At 50.5% G+C, this 25,383-nt stretch overlaps 9 protein-coding genes and 2 non-coding genes across 11 annotated transcripts; 5 read left to right on the top strand and 6 right to left on the bottom strand.

Annotated features, from left to right (window-relative positions):
* Positions 1 to 1,444: 1,444 nt before the first annotated feature.
* Positions 1,445 to 3,306, bottom strand: LRP88_09093 (amidase signature domain-containing protein; the record flags this gene model as incomplete). The annotated part of the gene is made up of 4 exons (XM_083245586.1): positions 1,445 to 2,167; positions 2,388 to 2,582; positions 2,632 to 2,896; positions 3,074 to 3,306. The coding sequence occupies 4 exons, from the start codon at positions 3,304 to 3,306 to the stop codon at positions 1,445 to 1,447; spliced, it is 1,416 nt and encodes a 471-aa protein (XP_083100080.1).
* Positions 3,307 to 4,163: 857 nt separating this feature from the next.
* LRP88_09092 lies at positions 4,164 to 4,279 on the top strand. The gene has a single exon (XR_014475186.1). It is a non-coding gene; the product is annotated as a 5S ribosomal RNA (ribosomal RNA).
* A 652-nt stretch (positions 4,280 to 4,931) lies between these two features.
* On the top strand, positions 4,932 to 6,158 carry LRP88_09091 (uncharacterized protein; the record flags this gene model as incomplete). The annotated part of the gene is made up of 1 exon (XM_083245585.1): positions 4,932 to 6,158. One exon carries the CDS (start codon positions 4,932 to 4,934, stop codon positions 6,156 to 6,158), a length of 1,227 nt encoding a protein of 408 aa, XP_083100079.1.
* A 449-nt stretch (positions 6,159 to 6,607) lies between these two features.
* On the bottom strand, positions 6,608 to 6,987 carry LRP88_09090 (putative quinol monooxygenase; the record flags this gene model as incomplete). Its single annotated transcript, XM_083245584.1, has 2 exons — positions 6,608 to 6,742; positions 6,799 to 6,987. The coding sequence occupies 2 exons, from the start codon at positions 6,985 to 6,987 to the stop codon at positions 6,608 to 6,610; spliced, it is 324 nt and encodes a 107-aa protein (XP_083100078.1).
* A 1,128-nt stretch (positions 6,988 to 8,115) lies between these two features.
* Positions 8,116 to 8,189, bottom strand: LRP88_09089. Its single transcript has one exon. It is a non-coding gene; the product is annotated as a tRNA-Lys (tRNA).
* Positions 8,190 to 9,304: 1,115 nt separating this feature from the next.
* On the top strand, positions 9,305 to 10,865 carry LRP88_09088 (uncharacterized protein; the record flags this gene model as incomplete). Its single annotated transcript, XM_083245583.1, has 5 exons — positions 9,305 to 9,844; positions 9,893 to 10,015; positions 10,105 to 10,141; positions 10,194 to 10,315; positions 10,365 to 10,865. 5 exons carry the CDS (start codon positions 9,305 to 9,307, stop codon positions 10,863 to 10,865), a joined length of 1,323 nt encoding a protein of 440 aa, XP_083100077.1.
* Positions 10,866 to 11,286: 421 nt separating this feature from the next.
* LRP88_09087 (F-box protein) lies at positions 11,287 to 12,900 on the top strand (the record flags this gene model as incomplete). The annotated part of the gene is made up of 1 exon (XM_083245582.1): positions 11,287 to 12,900. One exon carries the CDS (start codon positions 11,287 to 11,289, stop codon positions 12,898 to 12,900), a length of 1,614 nt encoding a protein of 537 aa, XP_083100076.1.
* Positions 12,901 to 16,811: 3,911 nt separating this feature from the next.
* On the top strand, positions 16,812 to 18,584 carry LRP88_09086 (amino acid permease/ SLC12A domain-containing protein; the record flags this gene model as incomplete). The annotated part of the gene is made up of 3 exons (XM_083245581.1): positions 16,812 to 17,299; positions 17,351 to 17,487; positions 17,539 to 18,584. The coding sequence occupies 3 exons, from the start codon at positions 16,812 to 16,814 to the stop codon at positions 18,582 to 18,584; spliced, it is 1,671 nt and encodes a 556-aa protein (XP_083100075.1).
* A 137-nt stretch (positions 18,585 to 18,721) lies between these two features.
* LRP88_09085 (uncharacterized protein) lies at positions 18,722 to 20,828 on the bottom strand (the record flags this gene model as incomplete). The annotated part of the gene is made up of 9 exons (XM_083245580.1): positions 18,722 to 19,054; positions 19,117 to 19,157; positions 19,223 to 19,642; positions 19,696 to 19,763; positions 19,832 to 19,925; positions 19,978 to 20,141; positions 20,245 to 20,333; positions 20,389 to 20,490; positions 20,565 to 20,828. The coding sequence occupies 9 exons, from the start codon at positions 20,826 to 20,828 to the stop codon at positions 18,722 to 18,724; spliced, it is 1,575 nt and encodes a 524-aa protein (XP_083100074.1).
* Positions 20,829 to 22,091: 1,263 nt separating this feature from the next.
* Positions 22,092 to 23,477, bottom strand: LRP88_09084 (FAD-dependent oxidoreductase; the record flags this gene model as incomplete). The annotated part of the gene is made up of 2 exons (XM_083245579.1): positions 22,092 to 23,127; positions 23,182 to 23,477. 2 exons carry the CDS (start codon positions 23,475 to 23,477, stop codon positions 22,092 to 22,094), a joined length of 1,332 nt encoding a protein of 443 aa, XP_083100073.1.
* A 953-nt stretch (positions 23,478 to 24,430) lies between these two features.
* LRP88_09083 (uncharacterized protein) lies at positions 24,431 to 24,870 on the bottom strand (the record flags this gene model as incomplete). Its single annotated transcript, XM_083245578.1, has 4 exons — positions 24,431 to 24,473; positions 24,574 to 24,641; positions 24,694 to 24,729; positions 24,781 to 24,870. 4 exons carry the CDS (start codon positions 24,868 to 24,870, stop codon positions 24,431 to 24,433), a joined length of 237 nt encoding a protein of 78 aa, XP_083100072.1.
* Positions 24,871 to 25,383: the final 513 nt, after the last annotated feature.

The raw sequence follows: 25,383 nt of genomic DNA, 5'->3' as shown, positions 1-25,383 counted from the left end.
CCTTATCCCCCTGTTCGACGAGTCACCCGGCGTCTGTTTCGAAGATGACTCGGGATGTACGGCACACATCTTTTCAGAACTCCTCACACGTCCTTGGTGGAATAGCCTATGGTCAGTTCAAGAACTTGCCTTGCCACCAAAAATCATTGTCCAGTGTGGCCGACATCGCATCCCCTGGGCCAACTTTGCCCAAACAATTGAGCTCTCATATATCGATTCCAATCACTCGACTGAAACTGCCCGCGCGAGAACTATGGCTCTAACGCGCTCCAAGTACCAGTCAGAAATCGCTTACGAATATGGCCTTTTAAACCTGGCGTGGGAATTTCGCAACAGCCGGGTAGACGACAATCGAGATAAACTCTTCGCTTTGCTGGGGCTATTACCCGAAGAGGAGCAAATTATCAAAGTCGATTATTCCAAGAATGTCGATCAAGTGTATATGGAATTTGTTCAGGTTTGGATCAATCATTATGGGAGTCTGTTGATCCTTAACCTGACCCAGCGACAACAGAGAGGACAACAATCTACATGGTATCCAAGATGGTCTGAGCCTTTCGGGGACTACCCTCAGTTCTTTTGCGGCTCTACTTTTAGCTCACATTCCCATAACTTCTGGGAAGGTAAATTCTCTGCTGATGGAGGTCGCCGCGCTCCTAACTGCGTTCATCCCAAGAATGGACGCTTGCTGTGGCTGCAGGGGTTTTCTCATGATACCATCGCCGCGGTGGCACCCTCTGCGTATGAGCCTCAAGGCGTAACTCATACGGACTGGGAGGAGTGCAGAAGTTCGTGGTGGGAGTTTACTAAAACTTGGTCACCAGATGACCGAGAAGGAATCATTCAGGAGTTTTGGCTTGCTATAACGGCCGGTCTGGTTGATTCAGAGTCTAGCACTATCAACTATGAATCAGTCCAGCGGGCGACTTGTGAACAAAGGCGGCTTTTCATAACACAGAATGGTCAACTTGGCGTTGGGCCAAGTGCGGTGGCTCCAGGAGATAGGGTTTGTGTCGTCTTTGGATCACCAGCCCCTTTTGTGCTTTCCGAGTGCACGACCTGCAACAACGATACAGACGGCAATCAGGGTTTGGACCCCATGTCGTCTCGGATATGGCGATATGTGGGCGATGCATACGTGCATAGCATTATGCACTATGCAGAAGATGTCGACGAGGATGTTAAGACGGGAAGGCTATATGTTGAAGATTTCTTGTTGTGTGGATAATGAGCAACGTCTCGCTATGCAATGTTCTTGCCTTAATCTAACCATACGAATGAGCGCTGTTTCGCGTGCAACTTGAAGGTGCTTATAACTGGGTAATTTCTAGACCCATCATATATCATCCAGGCTTCTGTGGTGTTATCAAAGCGCAGACGGTACAGTAACAACCGTAGCATATTCTAATTGGAATACAGCTTCTCACTTGGCCGCATGGATCCTTCACTGCAACATATCGTCCAATACTTTCCCAATAGCCAGAACCTTCTCCTCATCCAAGTTCCGTCCCACCAGCTGAACACCGATAGGAAGTTCCTTCTCGGCCATGTCTTGCTTATTCTCCTCCCAAATCTTGGCATTCCACTCATCCATCTCGTTCCTCGGCGTATGATCCGAAGCCTCTTTGCAGTCTTCCGCTTTGACCTTGCCAGCGGGAATCACCAAAGCAGTGTAATCGACAAAGTTCCAAACTTTGGTGTATCCCACCCACCTCGTCGCTCGGTGAGGAACTGCTGGGTGCGGCATGGGGGGCATGAGGAGCACGTCAACAGGTTTACCAGTTCGGGGAGAGAGGATGCTGTTCCACTTTTCAAGGTATGCCTGCTGCAGAGCTCGCTTCCGCCTGTTGAGCTGCCAGTATTCAAAGACCGAGATGGGTTTGCCGCGGTTGATCAGCTTGTCGACATGTGGGATGAAGGGCTCTCCACCTGCTTCCACCTCTCGACGGATGTCCTCTCCTCCATCGACAGTATAGAAGAGATCCATGACTTCGATACACTCTGCGTGAAGCTTGTCGTTCCATTCTATCACCTCGTGGCCCTCTGCGGTTAAGGCAGCTACAGTTTCTTCAAGGACTCGTGAAATAGGCGGATGAGGCTTTACGACACCATCATCGTACAAGACGCCAATGGTTAACTTTCGCTGCGACGCGCTTTCGTAGACATCCTGCCGCCATGGAATTGGTGTGCATCGGCTATCTTTAGTCCAAGGCTCCTGAAGTATTGTTTCTTTCATCATATCATGAATAGATGAGAGGGAACGAGAAAGAGGGCCGATTGATGAGGGTACATGCTCCTGGCCTTCGGTAGAGACCGGTACTCCAGTGTAGGGGAGGCGGGAACTCTGTTTGTTGTCAGTCAAGCTTCATCAACAAGAGATCACTTACACTTGGCTTGAATCCATAGAGACCCATCATATGGGCAGGAATACGAATGCTGCCACCGATATCGGTTCCGAGCCCTATCATACTTCCATGCATGTAAAGCAGAGCGGACTCGCCGCCCGTAGAGCCTCCGGGCGTGTACCCAGGCATCATAGGATTGGTCGTCAAACCCCAGAGCGGGTTCTCAGTCTCACACCACTACGGGGGGTCAGTATTGTTACTAAAGCCAGCACTCCCTTGAACTGACCATGATGCTTTGTGGAAGATTGGTCTTGGCGATTATGATGGCACCGAGTTGCTTCAACATGCTGACTAGTATGGCATCTTCAGAAGCAGGTTTAAGGGCTCGGCTGGTATAGCCCAGTGTCGTGTCATGGCCTTTGACGTTGAATTGGTCTTTGAGGGTAACTGGGACGCCGTGTAAAGGTCCTACTGTCTTGCCTTCTTTGGCATAAAATTCATCGAGCTTCTTTGCCTGTTCCAATGCTTCTTGAAACAAAACTTCGGTAAGACTGGACGATGTCAGTATTCTTCCAGCTGGCTTTTAAGGCAACATTGCTTGCCAATTTGTCTATCATCATATCAACTAGCTGTCTTTTGCGTTGAAAGTCGCCTTACCATCTTGTGTGCTTCAATCGCCCTAATATGAGTCAGCGCCAATTCCTTGTCCTCAAACCTGGGAAGCATACTGTGCAATGTAGGCACTCGTCACAGCCTCACTCGTAACCTCACCACGGGCAATTTTGCCAGTCAGAGTCGCTGCATCGCTGATATCTGTGATTGAGTAAAACCCATTCTGCCCATTCGCGGCGTGCTCAAGGTTGGGCCCCTTCAAAGGCGCTTGCGTTTCCGCTGCAGCAATGGCCTCAGATTGCTGCAGTCGCTTCTCAGCGACAATCGTTTTCCAATCGCGTGTCGACATGGTAATAAATAAGTTGAAGAGTTCTAGAAGGTAACAGTTATTTGTCGCAGACTTTGAGGCTCGCAGAGAATCTGTGAAGATGTTAAAGAATAAACCGGCACGAGTACATGCCAGCCCGAGAGTTTTGCTTTCAATCGGCGTATCGAAGCCGAGTTAACCCCGCTCAGTTGGTTCCTCTTATCTTGCTTCAGCCATTTGTCTCCTACATCGGCTGGCTTGGCCGACAAAGATGGGGGGGATTCGGCCAAGAGTGGGGGACAACGGTTGGAACCGGGACTTGAGGTGACACTCTTATATATCTTTCTACCAGTCCCCCAGGTTCCAGATGGGGACAAAGTTACGTAATTCATGGAATTCAAGTTCATCAGTACGTTGCCATTATGTTGGAACAAGAGACACGACCCCAAGCAGATCTGCTCCGTCGCAAAAGAGGAGTCCTTTTTTACAGACCATCTGACTTGACAAACCTGTCGGCTGCTTACAAAAGATCGGATACCCGAAACCCTTTTGTACCAATATTTCAAACCATAATTCGATAAGGCCATAGTTGGCAACCATTCCCGATTATCACCAACAAGCATCCGTAGCGAAGATGGGGTTGTTGGACCAATCAGGGGTGGGGGCCAAAGCCGTGATATGTAGACGAAGTGAAGGGCATTTCGATCTTTTAGTTAATAAAAAGCAGCAGAATTGCAAACTCAGAAAACGAGAAGAGCCACGGCTAGGTGTGTCGAGACCAGTGGTCCATGCCTACCCCTTATACACATGCTCATTGCAACCCTTGTGCCGGGGATCAGGGGCACTCACGCATCGCTACAGAAGCATTGATGAAGCCATCCAGACTGTGTCTCAAGCACATACGACCATACCCACTGGAAAATACGGGATCCCGTCCGCTCTCCCATAGTCAAGCCAGTGAGGGGCGGATTAGTAGTTGAGTCGGTGACGATCAGCGAATCCCCGCTGTTGTATGTTTTTTTTGTCTTTGCTCTTATTTCCTTTCAGAGTCTTTGGTTTAATGTATTCTACTCCAAATGATTTGGGTACTAATTGGTTGAAGGATAGCCTGGAGTTATTGACCTGGAAGGTGGACCTAAAGCCACTGAGCGATCTGGTACGTTTCCAAGAGTTCAAGATGAGCTAATCACTCATGAACAAAGGCGATAGATGGGTGATATATGCGCTATATCCTAATGCGCCGCGTATAATCCCAAGTTATCTCAGTCACAAAACGCGCAGCGGAAGGGCTGACAACAAGGGTTGTTGAGTCATCTCTCTGAACCCATGACATTCCCTGTAAGCTTCGGAGGAATGTTGTAAACGCAAGTAGCAATGAAGCTGTAATTCATGAGCTGTCTATGATGTCATTGGTTCTCTCTGCCGCGTGGCTTGGTGGGAATTTCCCCTTTACGTCTAGCTGGGCGCCGTCTTACACCGTGACGAAGCCGATTATCCGACAATGTCACCTCACCGGCTTCACTATTATTGACATCTTTGCCCGCTTCACTCGATCAGACACGTAGTTCTGAACACAATCCAAGACCTCTTCTACGGTTATCCTTAAAGTTGCCTTGATTCTGAACTGCAATACACCTCTACCCTCCATCCCAGAAACACCACACGGCATGGCTCCCCTCAGAGTCCTCATATGTGGCGGTGGCTGCGCCGGACCAGCTCTAGCCTTTTGGCTCGCTCGCGACGGCCATCATGTCACCGTTGTGGAGAGATTTCCCGCACTCAGAGCAACAGGCGCACAAATCGACCTTCGCGAACAAGGCATCGAGGTCGTCAAACGCATGGGTCTCCTTGATGCCGTCCGGTCAAAGCTAGTGGATGAAGCCGGTGTGTCATTCGTTGACTCGAATGGCAAAGTCATCGGGACGATCATGGCCAACACGTCGGGGAAGGGCGCTCAGTCTCTGACATCCGAGTACGAGATTATGCGAGGGGATCTTGTTCGGTTATTGTACGACGAAACGAAGGACAACGTCAACTACGTGTTTAACAAGACTGTCGAGAGCTTCGAGCAGGATGAGAAGGAAGTTCTTGCTCACTTCTCCGATGGCACATCCGACACTTTCGATCTCTTGGTTGGAGCTGACGGCCAAGGGTCAAGAATCCGGAAGGCAATTCACCCCGGAGTGCAAGATCCTTACCGTCATCTGGGCCTTCACATGGCTTATTACTTCATCCCGCGTGAGGAGGCAGACAACAACATCCGCAGGACATATCTTGCTGCTGGTGGCCGAATGATTATGCGCAGAAGTCACAACCCAACGGAAACCCAAGTCTACTTCGTTCTCAAAGACGATACTCCTGAAACAGCCAGTATACACAGGGCATCGGTTGAGCAACAAAAAGAGTTCTGGGCCCAAAAGTTTCGGGGTTGCGGTTGGCAGTCAGATCGGTTTCTTGAGGGAATGAAGACGACAGACAACTTTTACAGCCAAGAGGTGGTTCAAGTCTGTGTCGACACATGGCACAAAGGCCGGGTGGTACTATTAGGAGACGCAGCACACTGCCCATCCCCCTTCAGCGGCATGGGAACCACGGGCAGCTTTGTCGGAGCATACGTGCTGGCGGGTGAACTGAGTCGAAACCCCGACGACCTATATCTGGCCTTGGCAAACTACGACAAAACACTTCGCCCATTCGTCAATGAGATCCAGAATGTGAACGCAACTGCTATTCGGATGACGATTCCCAACTCGCACTGGGGCGTTGCTATTATTCACTGGGTTGCCTGGTTGGTTTGTCTTCTTCGTATTCCTGCATTATTCTCGAGGTTTTCGAGCGAAGAGAAGGGCGGCTGGCCATTGCCAGACTATCCAGAGCTCAAATACAGCCATTAGGAGCAGGATTCATAGGTCAGGTTACATCATGTGCTTTCGGATGGCGATTGGGTATAGTATGGACACTCCACTTATTACAGGTCAGCTTAAAAGAGGAACCCTAGGGGTTCGTTCAGGAACGGCGTTTTTGTGCCATTCGAATTTCTTATTAGATCATCTAGTTGTTGTAATACAACTATCTCTTCGCTCAGTTATGCCATCAAGGACCGGGCTTCAACTGTATTAAAAAAACACAATTTTTATTGCACTCATCAGAGACTTATACCTAGCTGCATCATGAGAGGACATTATTATCTGCAATGATGACAGGATATTATCAATGCAGATAATAATTATAACCTTTGATGATGCAGCTAGGTATAAGTCTTCTAATGCATGCAATATACAAGACTAAAAAGAAGCCCCTATGAGAGGTTATTTGTATATGACAGCTCTATTCAGCCAAGGTTTTACTCCGGGACGACAACATCCTTGCTGGTATCAAGCTCCTCCAGTCTCCTGAGGTCCATGGGCTTCTCCAACAGGGGAATGACGTAAGGATCAAAGGTCTTCCAGTAGGGGTTCTCGAGGTGATATTTCTGGCTCTGAATCGCTCCAAGTCAGTAATCACACTAGAAGCTTGCCACAGTAAGATACGTACGCTCTCTTGCTCATATCGCTCAACAATTGTGAAGGCACGGGGATCCTTGATGTCCTGCATCACAAACCAGGAAATGGTTTCCTGGTCCTTGGAGTAGACCCGGCTAGCCTCGATGAGCTTGGCCGAAAGCTTATCGATGCACTCCTGGTCATCCTTGGCGTAGAGGTGAACGACAATTGTGTAGACCATGATGAATAAATTGCCGAGATATGAGTTCTATAGTAGATCCTGTGAGCTTCTTATGTCAGGATCTGCTCCAAGTTGTCTCACAATTTGTTGATGGGAGAATATCACTCGGTGGATCTTGTTGAATTGTTGTTGGGAATGGAGACCTGAGAGGAGGGGTTTGCATCTCCCTTGGTGGTTTTATTTGTCTATACCAAGTCATGTGATCACCCCACCCATCATCCGATGCCAGCAATCATGCAGGGTTGAGTTGTCCATTTCACCGCAATATCTGCGTATCATCTCGGTGAGATCCATACAACCGAAACAAGAGCACGGACTTTTACTTCAGAGGCCTCGGCTACGAAGAGTCGTAAGGTTGAGGAGTTTCTCTGGAGCAGGTTCACGGCTAGTTGCAATATGGTTCTGATGTCATCAGTGGATAATCCAACTATACATAGAGCTCGTGGCGATAGAAAAGAGTCCATGTATTCAACTTCCACTTATAGTCACGCCGATTGCTTAGGCAAAGCTCTCACAGAGACACGCTGTTATAATTAATTCTGATTCTGCTCCATGATACTGTTGCTCAAGCCCGAGCCCTTCGCCATGATGTTCTCATCGCGGACGTAACTCTCACTTCTTTAAGTTCACTATTTCCGATAAGAGCCAAGTCTATGCTTCACAATTAGATCGAATCTACACATGAGTCTTTCGAATAAAGTATTCACCGTACATAGAAGAAGTCTTGATGTGTGGGATTTTGCCAAATGCTAGGTCTAAGAAGCATAAGGCTAGTGAGCATGTGTGGTATTTAGTCGGATGAAGGGTCCGTACCGCCACGGGATCATCGCCGGAACGCAACCAAACAGGAAGACCAGTTGATTGAAGAATACCTTAATCCTCCAGAAGGTTAGATTGACAAGAATCAAGTACTGTCCCAATACCTCCCGTTGAAGAGTGCTCAATCCAAGATAGTTGCAAGTTGCTGAAGTACGTCTGCATGTGGGTCCGCCGCACGGACCAAGAACGCAGCATCCAACGGATTTCCCTCCACGAAGACATCGTAATCAGAAATATCGCTGTCAAGCTATCACAGGGTAGAAGAGATCAAATAAAAAGTAAGAATAGCAAAAATGTGAAAAAAAAAAACACCCGTGCGCGGACTCGAACCACGAACTTTCAGATTAAAAGTCTGACACGCTAACCAATTGCGTCACACGGGTTTGACTGAGACGTGCCAATTTTCACGTTATCACGTGAGTATGTCTCAACCTTACGAGCTGTTATTGAGGTATCTGGTACAACCACGAACGCTGCCGTTCAACCCGGACTCGCGAGTTAGGCTTTCACTGACCTCTACGTCCGTTTACTCCCTAGGGCGTCGTTTCTACCCTGAGGGCGAGGCTCTGATGAGACGCTTGGGTGCCATTTATTTGAGCGCCGGTCCAGGTCGGTAGAGTCCAAGCCTCTGAAATAGTGTTGAGGGTATCACGACTTTATTCTTTCTTCTCTCTTTACTATCCTTCAAGGCTATCACACCGTCATTTATTGCGGTTACAGACCATATTGACTTGTTATTGTGTCATTGAAACTGGGGCACAAGCTTCAGTTCTGTTACAGCTGGCTTATCTTTGTTGAGTCGCCCTGAAGCCCCTGACCCTGAAGGAGAAGCAGACAGCCAAGAAGCATCTCGGCCTCATCCATTGACGTAAGAAGACGGCTATCTCCCTAGAGGCGAAGCTCGAGTATAAGAACGCCATTGAGTTTCTTCTCCGACTGCCCACCTCAGCCAAAAACTACAGCAATCTTGGACCATCGTTTCCTAACGGCGACTGGCTAAGACTTTGGGATCAACCTCGAGATACTACCATTTGCCGGCCATGAGAGGTTTTAGGTCAACCTCAACACGAAAACGCTCTCGCCAAACCATCACGTACGTCTCAAAGGCCGAAAGTCCATACCGGTGTTAACTCAGTGTTAAGCGCGACAGCTCATGATACAAGCACCAGTCGTGATTCGTGGATTGACAACAGCAGCATGTCCTGCGATTTCGGTCTTCACCATCGGCTGCGCTGATGGCATCATTGCCTATAGCACCGAAACCTCTTGTCTGTATTGGCTATCTACGCCGAGAACTAGGCGCGCGTGGGGAATAGGCGGGGATTACGGATGGCGTGCTCGAGATAGCATCGCAGTGCAACCTGCGTCTTCGGCTCCGGGTTTGTAATACACCGACCGTTATCATATAGGTACTCAAATTCGCCATACTCCCCTACTTCTTGAATCTTGATATGCTGACCGGCAAAGAGGAGCAGAGTTGACTACAAGCACACTCATCATGGCCACCACAACCAACACCGGCGAGCAAGCCGCGTCTACATCTCCCAAGCTCGAGATCGCTATCGCCGGAGGAGGAATTGCCGGGCTTATTACCGCAATCGCCCTCCTCAAGCATCCCCAAGTCAGCGTCCAGGTATACGAGCGCGCCCCAGAGTTCAAGGAGATTGGCGCCAGCATTGCCCTGGGTCCTAACGGCCTAAGGACTCTGGAGAAGCTCGGGGTTGAGAATGCCCTCGCCGAGGGTGTATCTCAGCGGCAAAAGTCAGACTTTCCCATGATCTACCGACACTGGAAGACTGAAGAAGTCATCGATCGCGATGTGCACAAGACAGTCACTACCAAGAAGCATTTTACCGCGCGTTTCCACCGAGCCCATCTTCACCAAGCTCTGCTCGAGAATCTCCCACAAGAGATCATTCACTTGAACAAGACGACTGTCGACGTCAAGGCTGATCCCGATACTGGTGCCACGCTCTACTTTGAGGATGGCTCAACTGCCAAGGCGGATATTGTCATTGGAGCGGATGGAATTCGTTCGGTGCGTGAAGCCTCAATAATAACTGTCCCATTACTGATCAAAATACAGGCCGTACGCAAGTCATTTGTCCCAAACCATGAGCTGCACTGGAGTGGTTGGGTTGCACTCCGCGCAAGCTTTGAAGCCTCTCGTTTGGGAGACCTCGATTTCCCTCAGGATGCAACGCATTGGGTAAGTGCTTGACGTTTCTCAGCCAGCTCCGAGTTTCAAACTCATCATTTTGCCCAAACTTTTGATCAGTTAACTCACTTCTGAATTAGATTGGTCATGGCAACACCTTCTTTCACTCGCACCTGGGTAAGATAACACTCCATACCTGTCGTACCTTGGCTCATGTTCATACCTCTAGGCAAGGGCCTTTTCACCACTGTCGGAGGATTCCACGCAGATCCTTCAGACCCCAATGCTCCAGGAAAGGACGCAAAATGGGACGAACTCGGAAACCTTGAGCAGTTCAAGGACATCTACAAGGTGGGTAAAACGTGGTTCTATGATGTAACGTTCACTGATTGTGCTTCAGGACTGGAACCCAACTATCCGCGCCTTCATTGATGCAGCTCCATATGTCAGACTGTTCCCAAATTATGCAGGCGCTGCCCTTGATACGTGGTCGTTTGCCAACCGAGTAACGCTTGTCGGTGATGCCGCGCACACCCACGGCGGTGCCTTTGCTGCTGGAGGCTCCCTGGCTATTGATGACGCCTACGCCCTTTCCAGCGCTCTCAACCACGTCTGGCCAGCATCTTCTACTCACACAGAAAAGCCCACCAAGGCAGATATTGCCGAGATCTTCAGGATATACGAGGCCACCCGCCAACCCCACGTCAACAGGCTTTTGGGCGTCGTCCACAAGAACCTAGCTGGGCAAAAGACGAACATCGAGCGGGCCAAGATTGAGACGGATGAGCAGCTTCGACAGCGGGTATCTCAGAGGATGGATCCTTCGTGGATCAGCGAGCATGATGTTGAAAAGGCATTTAAGCAGGTGGTTGAGAAGGAGGAACCACGGGCAAAACTGTGATTTGAGAGATGGGTACTTAGAGCGCATAGACAAGAAGAGCCGAAGACGGTACTTGGGCGCACAAGGTGTTGCGACAAAAGGCTGGCCGATTTGGGAGAAGGACAGGTAGATATTCGAAAGAGCACTTCAGAGGTATTGATACAATACCATGATATCCTCTATCCTCCTAGATGAGCATTTCCCTCTGTAATTTTTGTTGTTTCATCCTCTGTTCAGTCTATCGAACCATTTCTTCAGCTCGGAACACGGCATCTCACGGCCCACCAGATAAACGCCTCAAAAGGTCAATGAGTCACCCCGACTGGCTCAAGTTTGAGTTTAACGGTTAATAGATTATGTACAAGAACTCATTGTAGCTCTTTTCTTAGCTCCCCACTTCTTCTATTTCTAGTTACCACTATCTCAGACTACAGCAAGCGCGATGGAGCAACAAGTGTCGCCTCTTCCCAACCTACAACCCGCCAACCTGGCCTCCCTCCCTATAGACATTCTCGTCCAAATTCTGGATTACTTCCGAAATGATGAATTTGTAGATGAAGATCGTGTCCAGTGGGAGAATTGTTGGGGCCAAAGTCCCGACCAAACTATCTGCAATTTGCGTTTGACGTGTCGTCGCTTACACGATCTGGCTTCACCACTTCTTTTCCCGGTCGTGGAAGCTGATCTTGAAGGAAAATCGCTACGCCGTGTTGAGGAACTGTTGAGTAATCGACAGATTGCTAGTGGAGTCATTGGCCTCGGCGTCACTCTCGAGTACCGCCCCGCTGAGCTCGCCGCCGACTTGGCCAAGTTCGTCAAGATCAAGGATGACGCCTTGGTTGGCATTCTTGAGAGTCAAGATCGCCTAGATGAACTAGCTATGTGTTTTGGATACGGTTCACCTAACTTCGAAAGAGCCTCTGCCGAGCAGATGCACAACCGAACGGCCATGAGGCGAGCTTGGGATAATGTCATCGAAGGTAAAGATGGCGATGAGCCGGATGAACAAGTCCTGGATTATCAGAGGATTTTACTCGAAAGCCACAAAGAATACGCCAGATTACACGAGGAGCAGCTTCAACTGATTGAGAAGGGGACATTTGTCAACACCCTCGCATCCTTACTGCCCAAAGGCCAGCAGCCGTTGTCTCTAAGTATCCAAGGTACCAGCCACGACAATGGGGACGACTACATTGGCAATTACTGGGAGGTCTTCGAGGACACAGATGGGCTTTGCAATTTTCTGACAGATCCACACGCCTGGGCCTCGCTGGATCATATGGACGGCGAGGTCAGCCTCCCGCAGGCCAAGATCGTCTCCGAGCTCCCCATCGCCCTGCACAAAGCAGGTGTATCACTCAAGTACTTTCACCTCTCCTGCCTCCCATTTCGGAGCAACTTTTCACACATCTGTCCTGGCCTTGACATCTCGCCAGACGCTGCTGCGTGGCGTGACTTACAGGCGGCGTACCAGCAGCTGAAGCAGTTTCAGCTCGTAGGCGCGGGGTGGGAGTATCACAAGAAAGCCCAGACGGTTTACATACCATCTGAAGGCAGAGCTTTTATCGAGGCCTACCTCAGCGCCGTTCTCTCCGGCCAGTGCCTCGAAAATGTCGAGGTTGACCTAAGTGGCTTCGGTCTGGTAGACCGGGATAGCGGATGGACAGAGCCCTGCCACCTAACCGGTGTCTTTGCATCGATCAACTGGCCGTGTATCAAGTACCTCGACATCAAAGGCATGGTCTTCACTCAAGAGGAGCTGGAACGTTTCTGCCTTGATCTGAGCCCGTCATTGGGTGACCTTTTCCTGGACATGATCAACCTGTGGGACGGAAGCTGGGCTCGCACATTGGACATACTCCGTGAAAAGGTCGTGGCTAATCCTGAGCTTCTGATCCTGTTGGGAGACTGGAGGGGAGGGGAGCTCGGGCAGAAGACCAAAGTATCCAGGGACACCAGCTCGCGGCAGTGGGAACTGAGAGATGAAGGGCTGGTTGAGAAGTTTAGACAATATGTCCAAGGGAAAGAAGGGATGGAAAACCCAGCGAAGGCGTGAGCGGAGTGCTCTTTGTCTAGCTGGTTTGATGCATGCCAATAAGATGGGCTGGGGGAGGGGGAGACCGGAGGTTGAGCAGCCATCCCATGACAAGGAGAAATGCGGAATATGTTTCGTGAAGAGGACCGAGTGCAGTGAAAGGAATGGTTTGCTTCATCTTGTACATGGCTGCACCAAGACTGAAGCGAGCTCGAATGTTGTCGACACCAAATTAGTCAAGGTAGAAAGGGGCGCAGCCATCGCCAAGGCCCTCGCCTCCTGCGATGATTGCCCGTCTTCTTGGCTAATCCCACGTCTCAATGTGCCATAGAGGTAGAGAATATTCGCGCGGATAGAGAAGCCAGTGTTGACGCAAGGGACAAGAGTTCGGTGAAGCGGATTAGGAAACCGTCCTAGACCAACACCGAGTCTTGTCCGAGCGTCCGAGCGTCTGAGAGTGTAGACGAGGGCATCGAGTGTGAACCGGAATCCGGACTCCATCGCCGTCCTCAAACACGTACCGTAAGATCTCGCGAAATTCGAACAAAACTAAGTGCAACTAATGCAAGTTAATGCAGGCTAATGCAAGCCAGCTAGCCATGCTATCGAATCAGCTTACAGTAATTGATGAGTCAGATCTTTTAGAAATAACCGGAAAGAAGTTAGCCAATTAGATTAAGAGGTAAGGCGGCTAAGAGTGGAAATATAAGGACGCCACTTTGTTCGAATTTCGCGAGATCTTACGGTAGCACGTCTTGGGAGACCAGGCTTGATGACCGAGGTGGTGGTCAACCTATCACACCAATGCTGCTGCCTAGCGCAACCCCGACTCAGAAACGAAAGGGGCAGCGAGGTCATTGTTGGAGACAGAACCAATGACGCCCGAGCGGTGACCAAAGCCGATGATGGTGTACAACCACGGAGTGTCATGCCAGTAAACGCTAGCAAAGTGATTCTAGAAGCCTGTTGTACACTCACCACTTTTACTGCTTCAAGTTAGCTGCATAAGCTTCAGCCGCGCCCTCCTTGTGTGGTCGACCGCGCACATGATTGTCGCCTTGCTGGACTTGAGGCGAGGTCAGCTCTGTACATGTCATCTCTTGCTGATATCAGGATGCTATTCATCGTCCAAGGGATGCGGTCTAAGCAGGGGATGTTTCGACACCTTCTGATTTGGGTAATGACGCTTACGACGTAACAGGGGATGTCTACGGAGAATCGGTTTCAATGCCGATCACGTGGTCTGGATTCTTATCAGCCAAGAGAACATCAACATGTATCGTTTATACTGGCATGTCAAATCGCTTTCACCTTGATGGCATTGGGTCAGTTGTTTCTTCCTTTCAATCGTTGAGTTGAATTTAGTGAATGGTCTAGGGATCGATCGTCATCATGATCTTTCGACATCCCGTTATTGGCCTGCGATAAGGATGAGATGACCATCTTTCAAAGCTGTGGGAAATCGCGATATGGTATGTTGAGTTGTCTCGGAATTGAAACCTTCCCTTTATCATTGTGAGCGCTTAAGCTAACCACGGCTGAACAGGAATTAGCCAGGGGCAACGCTGGTCCAAGCCACCTCGTTGGTGACGATCGACCCCCTCCAGAGGTCCTAGCTTCATATGTCAGTAGTAGGTGATCGAGTATTCCTGATCGATCTAGGCTCCCTTTATAGCAAAGAGAGATGCATATCTGGCACTGGCAGGCACTATGCGAACTTCAAAAGCGATTCGAGTCCGGACGATATGACGATGCCGTAGAGGTAATGAAGACGGCCTGGGTGACGGAGAAATGCAAGCCTGAGATGCATAGTGATTTCCAGAAAACGGTACAACTCATGCAATGCCCCCGGAAAACTACACAACTTGTGTGCCGCAAGCTAGAACTTGGGCTCTCAAAGTATACACTTTGAAATCAGGGTGAGAGTCGGCGGCAAATTCTAGGCGAGACTAAGAGCCTGACATCTGAAGGAGGTCAGATTCGCGAACCTCCGTATGGTCTCCAAAATAGTTCGGAGGAGCCTTTCAACCCCATCTAAGATTTGTTTGCATCTATGCACCTTGGAATGATGCGGCCTCGCATCAAACGGAGCCTTGGTGTTGTTCCGCATTATTCGGCAGCACAACATCCCAAAAGTGATCAAAAGGCATCACCAAAGACAGCTCGAATCGCGCGTAGTGATTTTCGTATCTTGAAATCTTGGCTGAATCCAGATTCTTGGCATCTTCCGACATTCGACCCAGACCGTCGGTGATCCTGATCACCCGACTGCGGCAATAGCATGGGTGGCCAGAACCCCACGAACCACCGGGGATGCTGCCAATAGAAACCAGGATATTGTGTATCTCGGCTATTGTTGCTTACCCTTCCCAGGGTCTCGTTATCGTCACCGCATGATCACCTTGGCCCCTGCTTTGCCCCCCTTTTGATAGCTTCGGTTGTAGAGGATAGGTAACTTGAACTCCCCGTACCTAGGTATATGGGTGGGCTGGAAGATGATGGTCTGAAGTGTTAGTAGAGGTTGACAAATATCCCGCTTCTCGTAGGCTACTGCAAAGCATACATAATTGTTGGCAGCCTTGGCAGATTAGCTTCGGGGCTAGGCTACGATAATACGTTGCCACAGCCAGTAGAAGGCTCCGCGGTGATCTTTTTTCAAGCCCGGGTAAGGCGGTAAGTGGTCCTGCTTACTGACTTGTCCGGTTGTACGGGAGAGCATCGTCTACGGGGAAGCTTATTTATGCTTCGGGTTCGGAACCCGAGGAGCCAGTCAACGGGCTAGAGGCTCTCATTTGTGGCGTCAATCCGCAGAACGGACCAACAGGGAGGCCCATGCAGCTGAACTAGAACCATGGGGGGCTGATTGGAGAAAGGTGGAGGGATTGCGGCTAGGCTGCGGAGATTCCGTGAGGAGGAGGAGGGATGGTGCGGAGGCAAAGGCCAACAGGTTACAGCACGTCTCACTAGGGAGGGCAGGGATCGGTATCTGGTTCCGAGGGCCTGGTGTTGTTTAGTGGGATCAGCACGGTCTTGAATCAGAGGTATCAGAGGAGGTGGATCGTACGTAGATAAGGAATTTGATATCAGATATGGCTCGGGACTTGCTCGGAGAGTCTCCAAATCGCGTAGAATCCTGAGAAGCCAGTGGCATCTCCGTCGATGTTTTCTGTGGCGAGCTGTGTGTGTGTCCCAACGGCGTCGTTGGGCCTGTAAGGTATTCCCGCAGGACTCTTCTTCCCTTGCATGGGTGCCATCACATGTAACCCGCCAAGGCCTGCTTTCGGAGAAGCCCTTGAGCTCGACCTCCCCCAACTTCCCCGGATTCCCATAGCGTCGGGCTAACGAGGGCTGATGGCTGGAGGCTAGGCCTGAAGGAGGCATGATTGCCTGACCATGTGGCGATGGGAATGGCTCGAGGTTTTGGAGTCGGGCAAAGGTGGTACCCGTACGAGACCCTCCATCTTCGACTGGGGGCATCGGCTTCCCCAGACTGTCGCTTCCCCAGAGAACAACCCTAGTCCCGCCGGTGGAACCGAACAAAGCAAAGAGTCTGGGGAAGAAGAAAGGCGTACGTCTGTCAGACTTGAAAGTCATGGAGATGCTAATGCACCGGATCGTGTTCAAGGGCCTGGAACCACCCTTGGCAGAAAGTGTCCGGCAGGCGTTTCCCCATCCATCGCTAGCAGCGCGGGGGGATGGTCGCTATCTCCTGGGAGGGTGTAATCATGGGTTCGAGATAAGCAGGGCAAGGGTTCAGCTCAACGCCAATTGAGTGCGACGTCGCCCAGGATTTTTGGAGTTTGCTATCTCTGAGAACCTGGTCTATTTAATGGCCTTGTGTTCCTGTCTATCCTTTCCTTTTTTCCCGCCTCTCTGTCCCTCACAAACTCCCCCTCTCCAATTGTCTTTTTTCCCTCCATCTACTCGCAGCCATGAACGCAGAAGAGGAGAAGCACCCCAAGGCTGACTTTGCCGACGTCGGCAGCCTTCAGCATGGCGACACGGACAATATGGGCCATCTCCACCGGCGCCTCAATAACCGGCAGATCCAGCTCATCGCCGCCGGTGGCTCCATCGGCACGGCCCTCTTCATCTCCATCGGAGGCGGCCTCGCCAAGGGCGGCCCCGGCAGCCTCTTGATCGCCTACACCCTCTACTCGCTCGTCCTCGCCCTCGTCAACAACTCGGTCGCCGAGATGAATACGTACATGCCCGTCGCGGGTGGCTTTGTCCGCCTGGCGGGATACTGGGTCGATGATGCCCTGGGCTTCGTCGCTGGCTGGAACTTCTTCCTCTACGAGGCTCTGCTTATTCCGTTTGAGATTACTGCATTGACCTTTGTCATTTCCTTCTGGAGCACAAATGTCACAAACCCTGGACCTACGGCTGGTATTTGCGCCGCTGTTATTGTGTGCTACGGGTAAGTTTGTGCTCTTACTAGCTACATCTCGTTACTGACATTCGTCAACAGACTTCTCAACATCCTCGCGGTTCGCTTCTACGGCGAGGCTGAATTCTGGCTTTCGGGAGGCAAACTCATCCTCATCTTTATCCTCTTTGCCTTTACCTTTGTCACCATGTGCGGAGGCAACCCGCAGCATGATGCTTGTAAGCGCAGACATCTTCCTACTTTACTGACCATTGCTGACCACCACGTAGACGGCTTTAGGCATTTCTCAAATCCCGGGTCGTTTGCGACATATCTAAGTGGAGGCGACAAAGGCCGGTTCGAAGGCTTCCTCGCCGCCCTCTGGAGCGCTTCCTTCACCGTCGTCGGCCCCGAGTACATCTCCATGGTCGCTGCCGAGGCCCAGCGCCCCACATACTACATCAAGTCGGCCTTCAAGACCGTGTACTACCGATTCTGCATCTTCTTCATTGTCGGTGCCCTGGCCATCGGAGTCGTGTGCGCCTACAACGACCCTGCTCTCGTCGAGATCTACTTTGGAGCCGGTGGCTCTGGCAACGCGGCTGCGTCTCCCTACGTCATTGCCATGACCAACCTTGGTGTCAAGGGTCTGCCTCACCTAGTCAACTTCCTGATCCTCACCTCCATCTTCTCCGCCGGAAACACCTACACCTACTGTGCTACTCGAGCCCTCTATTCGTTGGCTCTTGAAGGCCGTGCCCCTCGATTCCTCCGATACTGCAACAAGGCCGGTGTCCCTGTCTACTGCTTCTTCATCGTCATGTGCTTCCCCTTCCTCTCGTTCCTCCAGGTCGGCAGCGACTCTGCCAAGGTCCTGGGCTGGTTCGTGAGCATCATCACCGGTGGCGGTCTGATCACCTTTGTCATCATGTCCATCACCTACATCAACTACCACAAGGCCTGTGTTGCCCAGGGCGTCGACCGAAAGACAGAGCGACCGTACTACGGATACTTCCAGCCTTACGGGGCCTACATCGCCCTGGTCATTCAGTTTGTCATCCTCCTCACATACGGATACTACGCCTTCCGACCCAAGTTTGACGTCGAGGTCTTTTTCCAGAACTACTCGATGCAGATCCTTGCTGTTCTTCTTTATGCGGGATGGAAGCTCTTTAAGCGCACGCGTTATATTAAGCCCAGCGAGGTTGACCTGGTCTGGGAGCGACCCCAGATTGAAGCTTACGAGAACACTTTCACTGAGCCACCGGTTGGCTTCTGGACCGAGATGATCCAGATTGTGGGTTTCCGAAGGAATAAGAAGACTTCTGAAGCTTGAGCATAGAGTTAGATACAGGTAGAGCGGGCTAGAGATAGTCACGCTAGATTCTTGGCAATATTACTGTTGATACCATCAAGCCTCCCAGAGCTGTCTCAAAGTCGGCGAATTCCCCCAGCTTTAACAGCGACGGCGTACTAGTCCCTGCGACCACCGTCGAGATCATGATCGGTGACATCGTCTAGAATAGCCTCGTTGTTGCGTTTGGCCTCTAGTCTTGCACGTTTGTGCCTGCGGGTATCTCGCTCAGTCTGCCGGGTAACCCACCATGTGTAGCTGTTGGTAAGGCCACAAGCCGCGATGAGAGACATGGCTAGGGCAAAAGGTAACCGGTATCGTGGCTCGTACTTGTCTTGGAACATCTGTGGCCCAACGGCGTCGCCAATCTGCCCATAACTATTGACAAATCCAATGGCAAACGCTGAGCCTGTAGCACCGCTAACAGTCTGGGAACGCCATGACCACATCATCTTAAGAAATAGGGTTAGCAGTGATATCTGGTACTAGACATAGGTGCTCGAGATAGACTTACCGGGAACCAGGCAATGCTAAAGCTATTTCCGATCAACATTCCTGCGGTTCGTTAGTATCCAAGGTATAAGGCGGGAAGCTAACGACGCATATCTAGGACTACATACCGATATAGACGGCAATGTCGTTAGGATATGCGACTAGGATGCCGTAAGAAGCGATGACGATGACGGTACTAGTGATGGGGAAGAGTGGCAGCGGGAATTTGGCTCTGTCTGAGACGTAGCCAGCGGTGAGGATGATGATAATAGTCAAGACGGACATGGGGATATTGAGGATCTGGGCGGTTGCGATGCTGCTGAAGCCCATGTTGGCGATGATGGACGGCTGGTAGAACTTGACGCCGCTGGCACCACAAGTCTGGAGAGCCCAGCTGAGGGTGAAGAGCCAGAGTCTCTTGTCGCGGAGCGTCTTGATAACCTCCCTCATATCAAAGTCCTTCTCGGAAGATCTAGGTGAAGCCACGGGTAGGCGGGCCTGGAGAAAGGCGCGCTCTTTGGGCGTGAGCCACTCCGATGTGCCGGGAACTTGATGCATGGTCAGCGTCTAAGGAGTGCCGGAGCAATTCATCTCAACTTACAATCAGGCAGGCGGAACCAGATAACGAGTGCGAGCAGGACAGTGACAATACCCTCAATGATGAAGAGCCTGCCGAAGGAATACGTGTCAGCAACTGCGTTTCAGGGCGTCGACTCCAGGGAAGCAAGCAGCATTACCATCGCCAACCGGATATACCCGTAGCGCCCGACATTTCATGGAATCCGTAGGCAAGAAGACCGCTGATGATGCCGCTAATGTTGCCGACGGTAACTAAGGGCGTTGTGTTAGCGGCCGGGTAAATCGTGCGGATCTGGGCACCCACAGATCCAGACGAGCCTGACAGCAATCTCATCAGGGCGGTACCAGTATGTTAGGTGGAGGATGACGCCCGGGAACATCCCAGCCTCTGTCAAGCCCAGCATGAAACGAACGGCGTACAAGCCGCCAAGATTCGAGACTGCAGCCGTGCAGGCCGTCACAATGCCCCTGTATAATGAGAGTGTCGCGTAAGTGATGTTTCTGCTCTAAACGGCTCAACAGACGGGCGACCAGAATACCCGAGCCGTCTGTCTCCATGGAGGAAACTTACCAGCTGATCATGATCCGGGATTGCCAACGAGAGGGCCTGATCCACTTTAGGACCAAGTTTGACGGGACTTCAGCCAGGATATAAGGGACCTATGCACGTTGTTCAGTAGATGACGGGGAACAGAGATACTGACAGACTACCCACAGTATACAGGATGGTGATCAGGCTATACTGATTGCTAGTAATATCTAGCTCGGTCAAGATGTTCGCATCGGTGCCTTTGTTCATGATCCGGGCGTTTGAGGCCTAGGTAGTTTGTCAAGGTGACGCGTCAGTCATTAACTCCAAGGGTGCATGTTGTAGAGATCAAGCTAGCCTACATTGTTCTCGTCAATCTTTTTCATAAGATAGAGCAAACAGAGAAGAGGAACCAGGCGCCAGTCGACCCTGCGGATGAGACGCTTTTCCTCCTCGGCGGTCAGCGCGGTGAGCGCCGTCTCACGGTCGGCCTCGTAGTCGACCATGGGAGCAGCGTCGAGGATCTCATGGTGCTTTCCACCTCGCTTGGCGGTTTTGAAGTTGAATTGCGATGACGACTCCTCTGCGGACACGGGGGTCACCTCGTTGTCCCTGGTTTGTGTCATGATTGATGGGATAAACGACTGGTTTCAGGACCAGAAGCGTAGGGGGTAAAGACTATTCCGGTGAGTTGCTTTAGCATAGTATATCGGGGAAGCCAAACTTATAACTCCACCACTATCTCAATGACGTGCTCACGCTCATCATCCCCCGGTTCATAGTTGCAGTGCAGAAGGATCAGGGACCTAGTTCTTTAGGCGCCGAACGCGAAGACGCCATCGCTGGCAGAAAGCACAAATTCGGCCCTTGTATAAGCTATTAGGACGAACAAGCCCTTACTACCTATGTAATAATGCTACGCTGCCATTTATCCGGGCGTGACCTAGTTTGAAAATCTTCTATCTTGTGTCTTGGGGTGAATGTCGTGATTGATATCGCGGGGACCTGTGGATTTAAATCCCTGGTAAGCGCCAGGGCTGCGCCCCTGTTCCTATCTACCTAGGCTAATTAGGTGTCGACAAAGTCAAGCTCGCTTCAGTCTAAGCCATGAACAAAATGAATCAAATCCTTTCTTTCACTGCACTCAGTTGGCTTTGATAGCTGCAGCCCCCGTGCCATAACATGTCCCTATGACAAGAACCTGAGGGATAGCGAGAGGGGGCTCCAGGGGTCGTGCAACTCGACGACAGGGACATTATATACAACTATCCCATGCCTCAAACAACTTGCCGGCAGATGGTTGGATACAGCTCTGCTGGTTAAACACTCGCTTAGATCTCAGGCCAGATGTCAGAGGCCACCCTAATAAGCCAGGTATGATCTATCATAGTTTTCCTATTAGCGAAACGGGTAAGTTGAACCGCATTCCGGTGCAAGCTGCAGTGCCAGGAGCAACTGGGTCTCATCGGCAAGCATGGACTAATCCACCTCACCAAGGTATTTAAGCACCAAGTCATCAGAAGTCATTGATTGGTAAAGAGGCCTTGTAGGGTGTCATCGTGCTGGAGCATTTTGTCACCAATCTCCACGTTGTTGAGAGTCCCAACTGGCGACTAATTCAAACCCCTCCAAGGCCGATTGAGAGAGCGAATATCGGAGATACCAAAGGCACTTATCTGTAAATTTTTGTGAGTTTTTTCTATTATCTAACCGTAATCCTAAACATAGGAAACGTAGTATGGAAATGAGTCTTCTAAGTTGTCCTTACAAGCAGCCCTCTATCATTCATTAACTCGACCCCTTTTCCAACGTCATATTAGATGAATCCTCCTGGCACTAACTCCATTGATTCGATGTCAAGAACCCAACTCTCTCCTGCATTCCCCTTGTTAACCAATCTTGACAGGCTCAGGCATCGCATGTCTCCAGGGCACTTTTCCTCGCATGGGCTCCTCGCACGGGACATAGTCCAATACGAGAGACTCGCGCATCCCTCTTGCTCCAAGAATGTTGATCAAGAGGTGCTCAACCAGCGGCGATGACATGATATACCTCGACAGGAGATAGTACTTCGTGTTCTCCCACGCATGCATGCGCGTCATGCCAGCTGAACGAGACGCGTCAGACTGGAGCGCCTGCGTCCGAACCTTTTGATACTCGTCGAATATCTCGGTCAGAGTACTCTGACTTGGTCCATCGGAGCTATCACACACGACCTTCCGCAAGCCATTGCACAGCATCACCACATCCTGGATACCGTTGTTCAAACCCAGGCCAGCGTTGGGAGTAAACTTGTGACACGCATCACCCACAAGCACAATCCGGTTCCAACTCCAATGCTCAGCAACTCCTTCTTCCAGATTCGCCATGCCAGCCGTGAGTCTCTTGTCCCATAGGTCTTTGACCTTGAGTGTCCCGGTCAGCGGAAAGTCCATGAACCCCTCGGAGAATTCCTCAATGTCCTTCTGGGAGTACGAAGTCCTGTTGGTCGTTGGCTCCGGGAGTTTTTCGTAAAGAAAGATCCAGCTTCGCTCGCGACCTGATATATACATGGCACTCTTGTTTTGATGTTGGGTGTCGTAATTCTGGCCGCTTTCCTCCGAGGGTCGCATAAAGCTTGCCCACATGCACTTATAGGACGATACAAACGGCTCCTCGGGCTCCCAGTCTCGAGAAGGGTCGTCTTTCAAGGCAAGTTGGCGCATCAGGTGGCGGGTTTTGCTGTGTACGCCATCAGCTCCGATCACGACAGAGCCCTCGTACACGCTGCCATCATTGCATGTAACAGTGACGCCACTTTCCTTGGGCTCGATGCTGGCGGCCTTTTTCCCCAGGTGGACTTTGTCCTTGGCCTCTGTTGGGAGGCGATCGTAAAGAACCTGGATAAGCTGAGCTCGATGAAAGGCAACAGGACATGAGCCGTGGCTACAAGTCAAAGGGTTAGTGTTGGCAGTTCACAGATCTTCAAGAGCAACTCACTTTTTGCGCAAAAGCTGGACCTTGGTGCTGTTCTTGAACTCCCGCCCTTGCAGATCAAACGATTTGCCAAACTCTACCTCCCTGCCGATGGCCAATAGGTCTTCAAGGATACCGAACTGGTGCATGACTCGTAGACTTGGGGGTGCCAACACCAAGCTTGCGCCGACGTCCTCGACAACGTTTTCTCTCCTCTCGAGAACGACAAAGTCGATGCCGGCTAGATGGAGGGCGTGAGCGGCAGTCAGACCAGAAGGCCCACCGCCAACAACGATGACTTTGAATGTGTTGGTGCTCATAGCTCAGGATGTGGGTCTGAAGTGATTCAATGGAATATTTCGCGAAAAGAGTAGTTTTGAGTCTAATTGAAGCCTAAAATGATTGTCAAAAGGACGCTGTGGTGATATCTGGTGACATATATAGTACTCTCGATCGGCGAATGGGCTTCAGGGAACCGACCGAGCTTGATCAACCCCAGCCTCGGAGGTGACGAATGGATGGGGCTAATGCTTGATATCATTTCCCTAAATCTTGGTAGGGAGTTAAACGACAACGTTCAAAACCAAGTGTCCCTATCATTTCCCGGCAAAGTGTTTTTACCTTGGGTGTTGAGCCTGCCTTCAAAACACCGAAGTGCCGCTTAGTCACCGGCAGAGGCCGCAAACAAAGTTTAGTACAGGCAGGGATTGCAATATCTATCCAATAAGATCAATGATATGAGCTTCGTGTATCTCAAAAGAGTGATGTGGTCGATAATAATTGCATATTATTTCTTCCCGTCACATCGATTTGTATGACGGAGGTCGGAGGTGTAGCGCGCCGACGACGGAACTTTCATATTACCGAGATAGCATAGCCTCATGGTTAGAATAAAGACTAATTAGAATCCCGGGGGTTTACTATCTGAATACAGTTTTCGAAGATGGAAACAACTCGGACAGACCTGGATGTTTTGTCCCCTTCCACAGCCAGCTGTTAAACAACGGAGTGACGGACATGCGCAACAGCCCGGCAACGGATGAATGCCAAGCAATGCTACCCCTAGTATCCACCAACTTAAATAGAGGCAATCTATCCTACCAGACTTGGAAAAAGATCTCGAGTTCCTTGTACTCACAGGCATAATCATTCACCTGCACGGCCGTCTTGGATTCAGAATAGAAGCGTGAAAATGGTGACACAGTTGGCTCGGGCCATCCACAATTGATGGGACTTTTGCTAGTGTAGGAGCTTTGGTATGGCTTGGCTTGAATTATGCAGCTACCGTATAGTCATGATCGGGCTCATCGAGGAGGCTGTTTACAACGGTCAGACAGCATCAGCCATCAACCCCTCCTATTCGTATGCCCCAATCGACCTCAAGTTGTCCTCAACTACAGAAGGTCCTCAGCATACCTTTCGCAATCCTCCTTGGTGACGCCGCATCTCTTCATGTTCTCCTCGTTTTCACACCAAAATGAGGGCTGTACTCAAGATTAGTAAATGGCCTGCTCACTCCGGGTGAGATCTACTTACTCCCCAAGTACAAGGGTCAGCACCAAGAGGAGGCAGCTACAAGAACAGTTAATAGTGTCATCGAGATAGATACGAGTTGTGACTTACGACAATGTCATACGATGAGGCCTCGGCAATATTGATTGCTGAGAACACCGCGATGGCAAGCAATGTAGAGATGGCGTTGAGACCAAACATGTTTGTGAAGGTGATTGAAGAATATATAAACTAAAAAGAGAATCACGTTGAGAAACTGATAACACGGGATGGATGGCTCTTATCCTTTCTGGCTTCCCCCAAGTGGCAAATTTAAGCGTCATCCGATCGTATACGGATGAACTAACCCGACAACAAGAAAGATTAACAAAGGTCCAGTTAACGGTGGAGAAAGTACGGTATTGCAGTCCCGAAGCTACAAGGAGTGTTCCCACTGGCCACTTCGTATTTCAACAACACAGCCACTTGTATCAATCGAAGCGATACGGTCACCATTCATTCGCAGTTAGTTTTTTAAGGCTGTCTACACTTTGACCAAAAAGACCCAGCGTTCTTTAGCATAGCCATGGTCAAGATTATGTCAAGGTGGCCGAGTTCCACTTGACTCGGAGACGAAACTTGAGCATACAAATCTGTTTCTATTTCTAGAGTCAAGGTCCTGCTTCAACGATACTTGACAAGCACTTGTAATGATACTTCGTGAAAACTGAAGAG

Source organism: Fusarium phalaenopsidis, assembly GCF_050370095.1.
Source record: "Fusarium phalaenopsidis strain FUZ10S chromosome Unknown contig_32302, whole genome shotgun sequence".
NCBI lineage: Eukaryota > Fungi > Ascomycota > Sordariomycetes > Hypocreales > Nectriaceae > Fusarium > Fusarium phalaenopsidis.
Note: the sequence above shows the minus strand (reverse complement) of the source record. Positions and strands in the feature narration are given on the sequence as shown.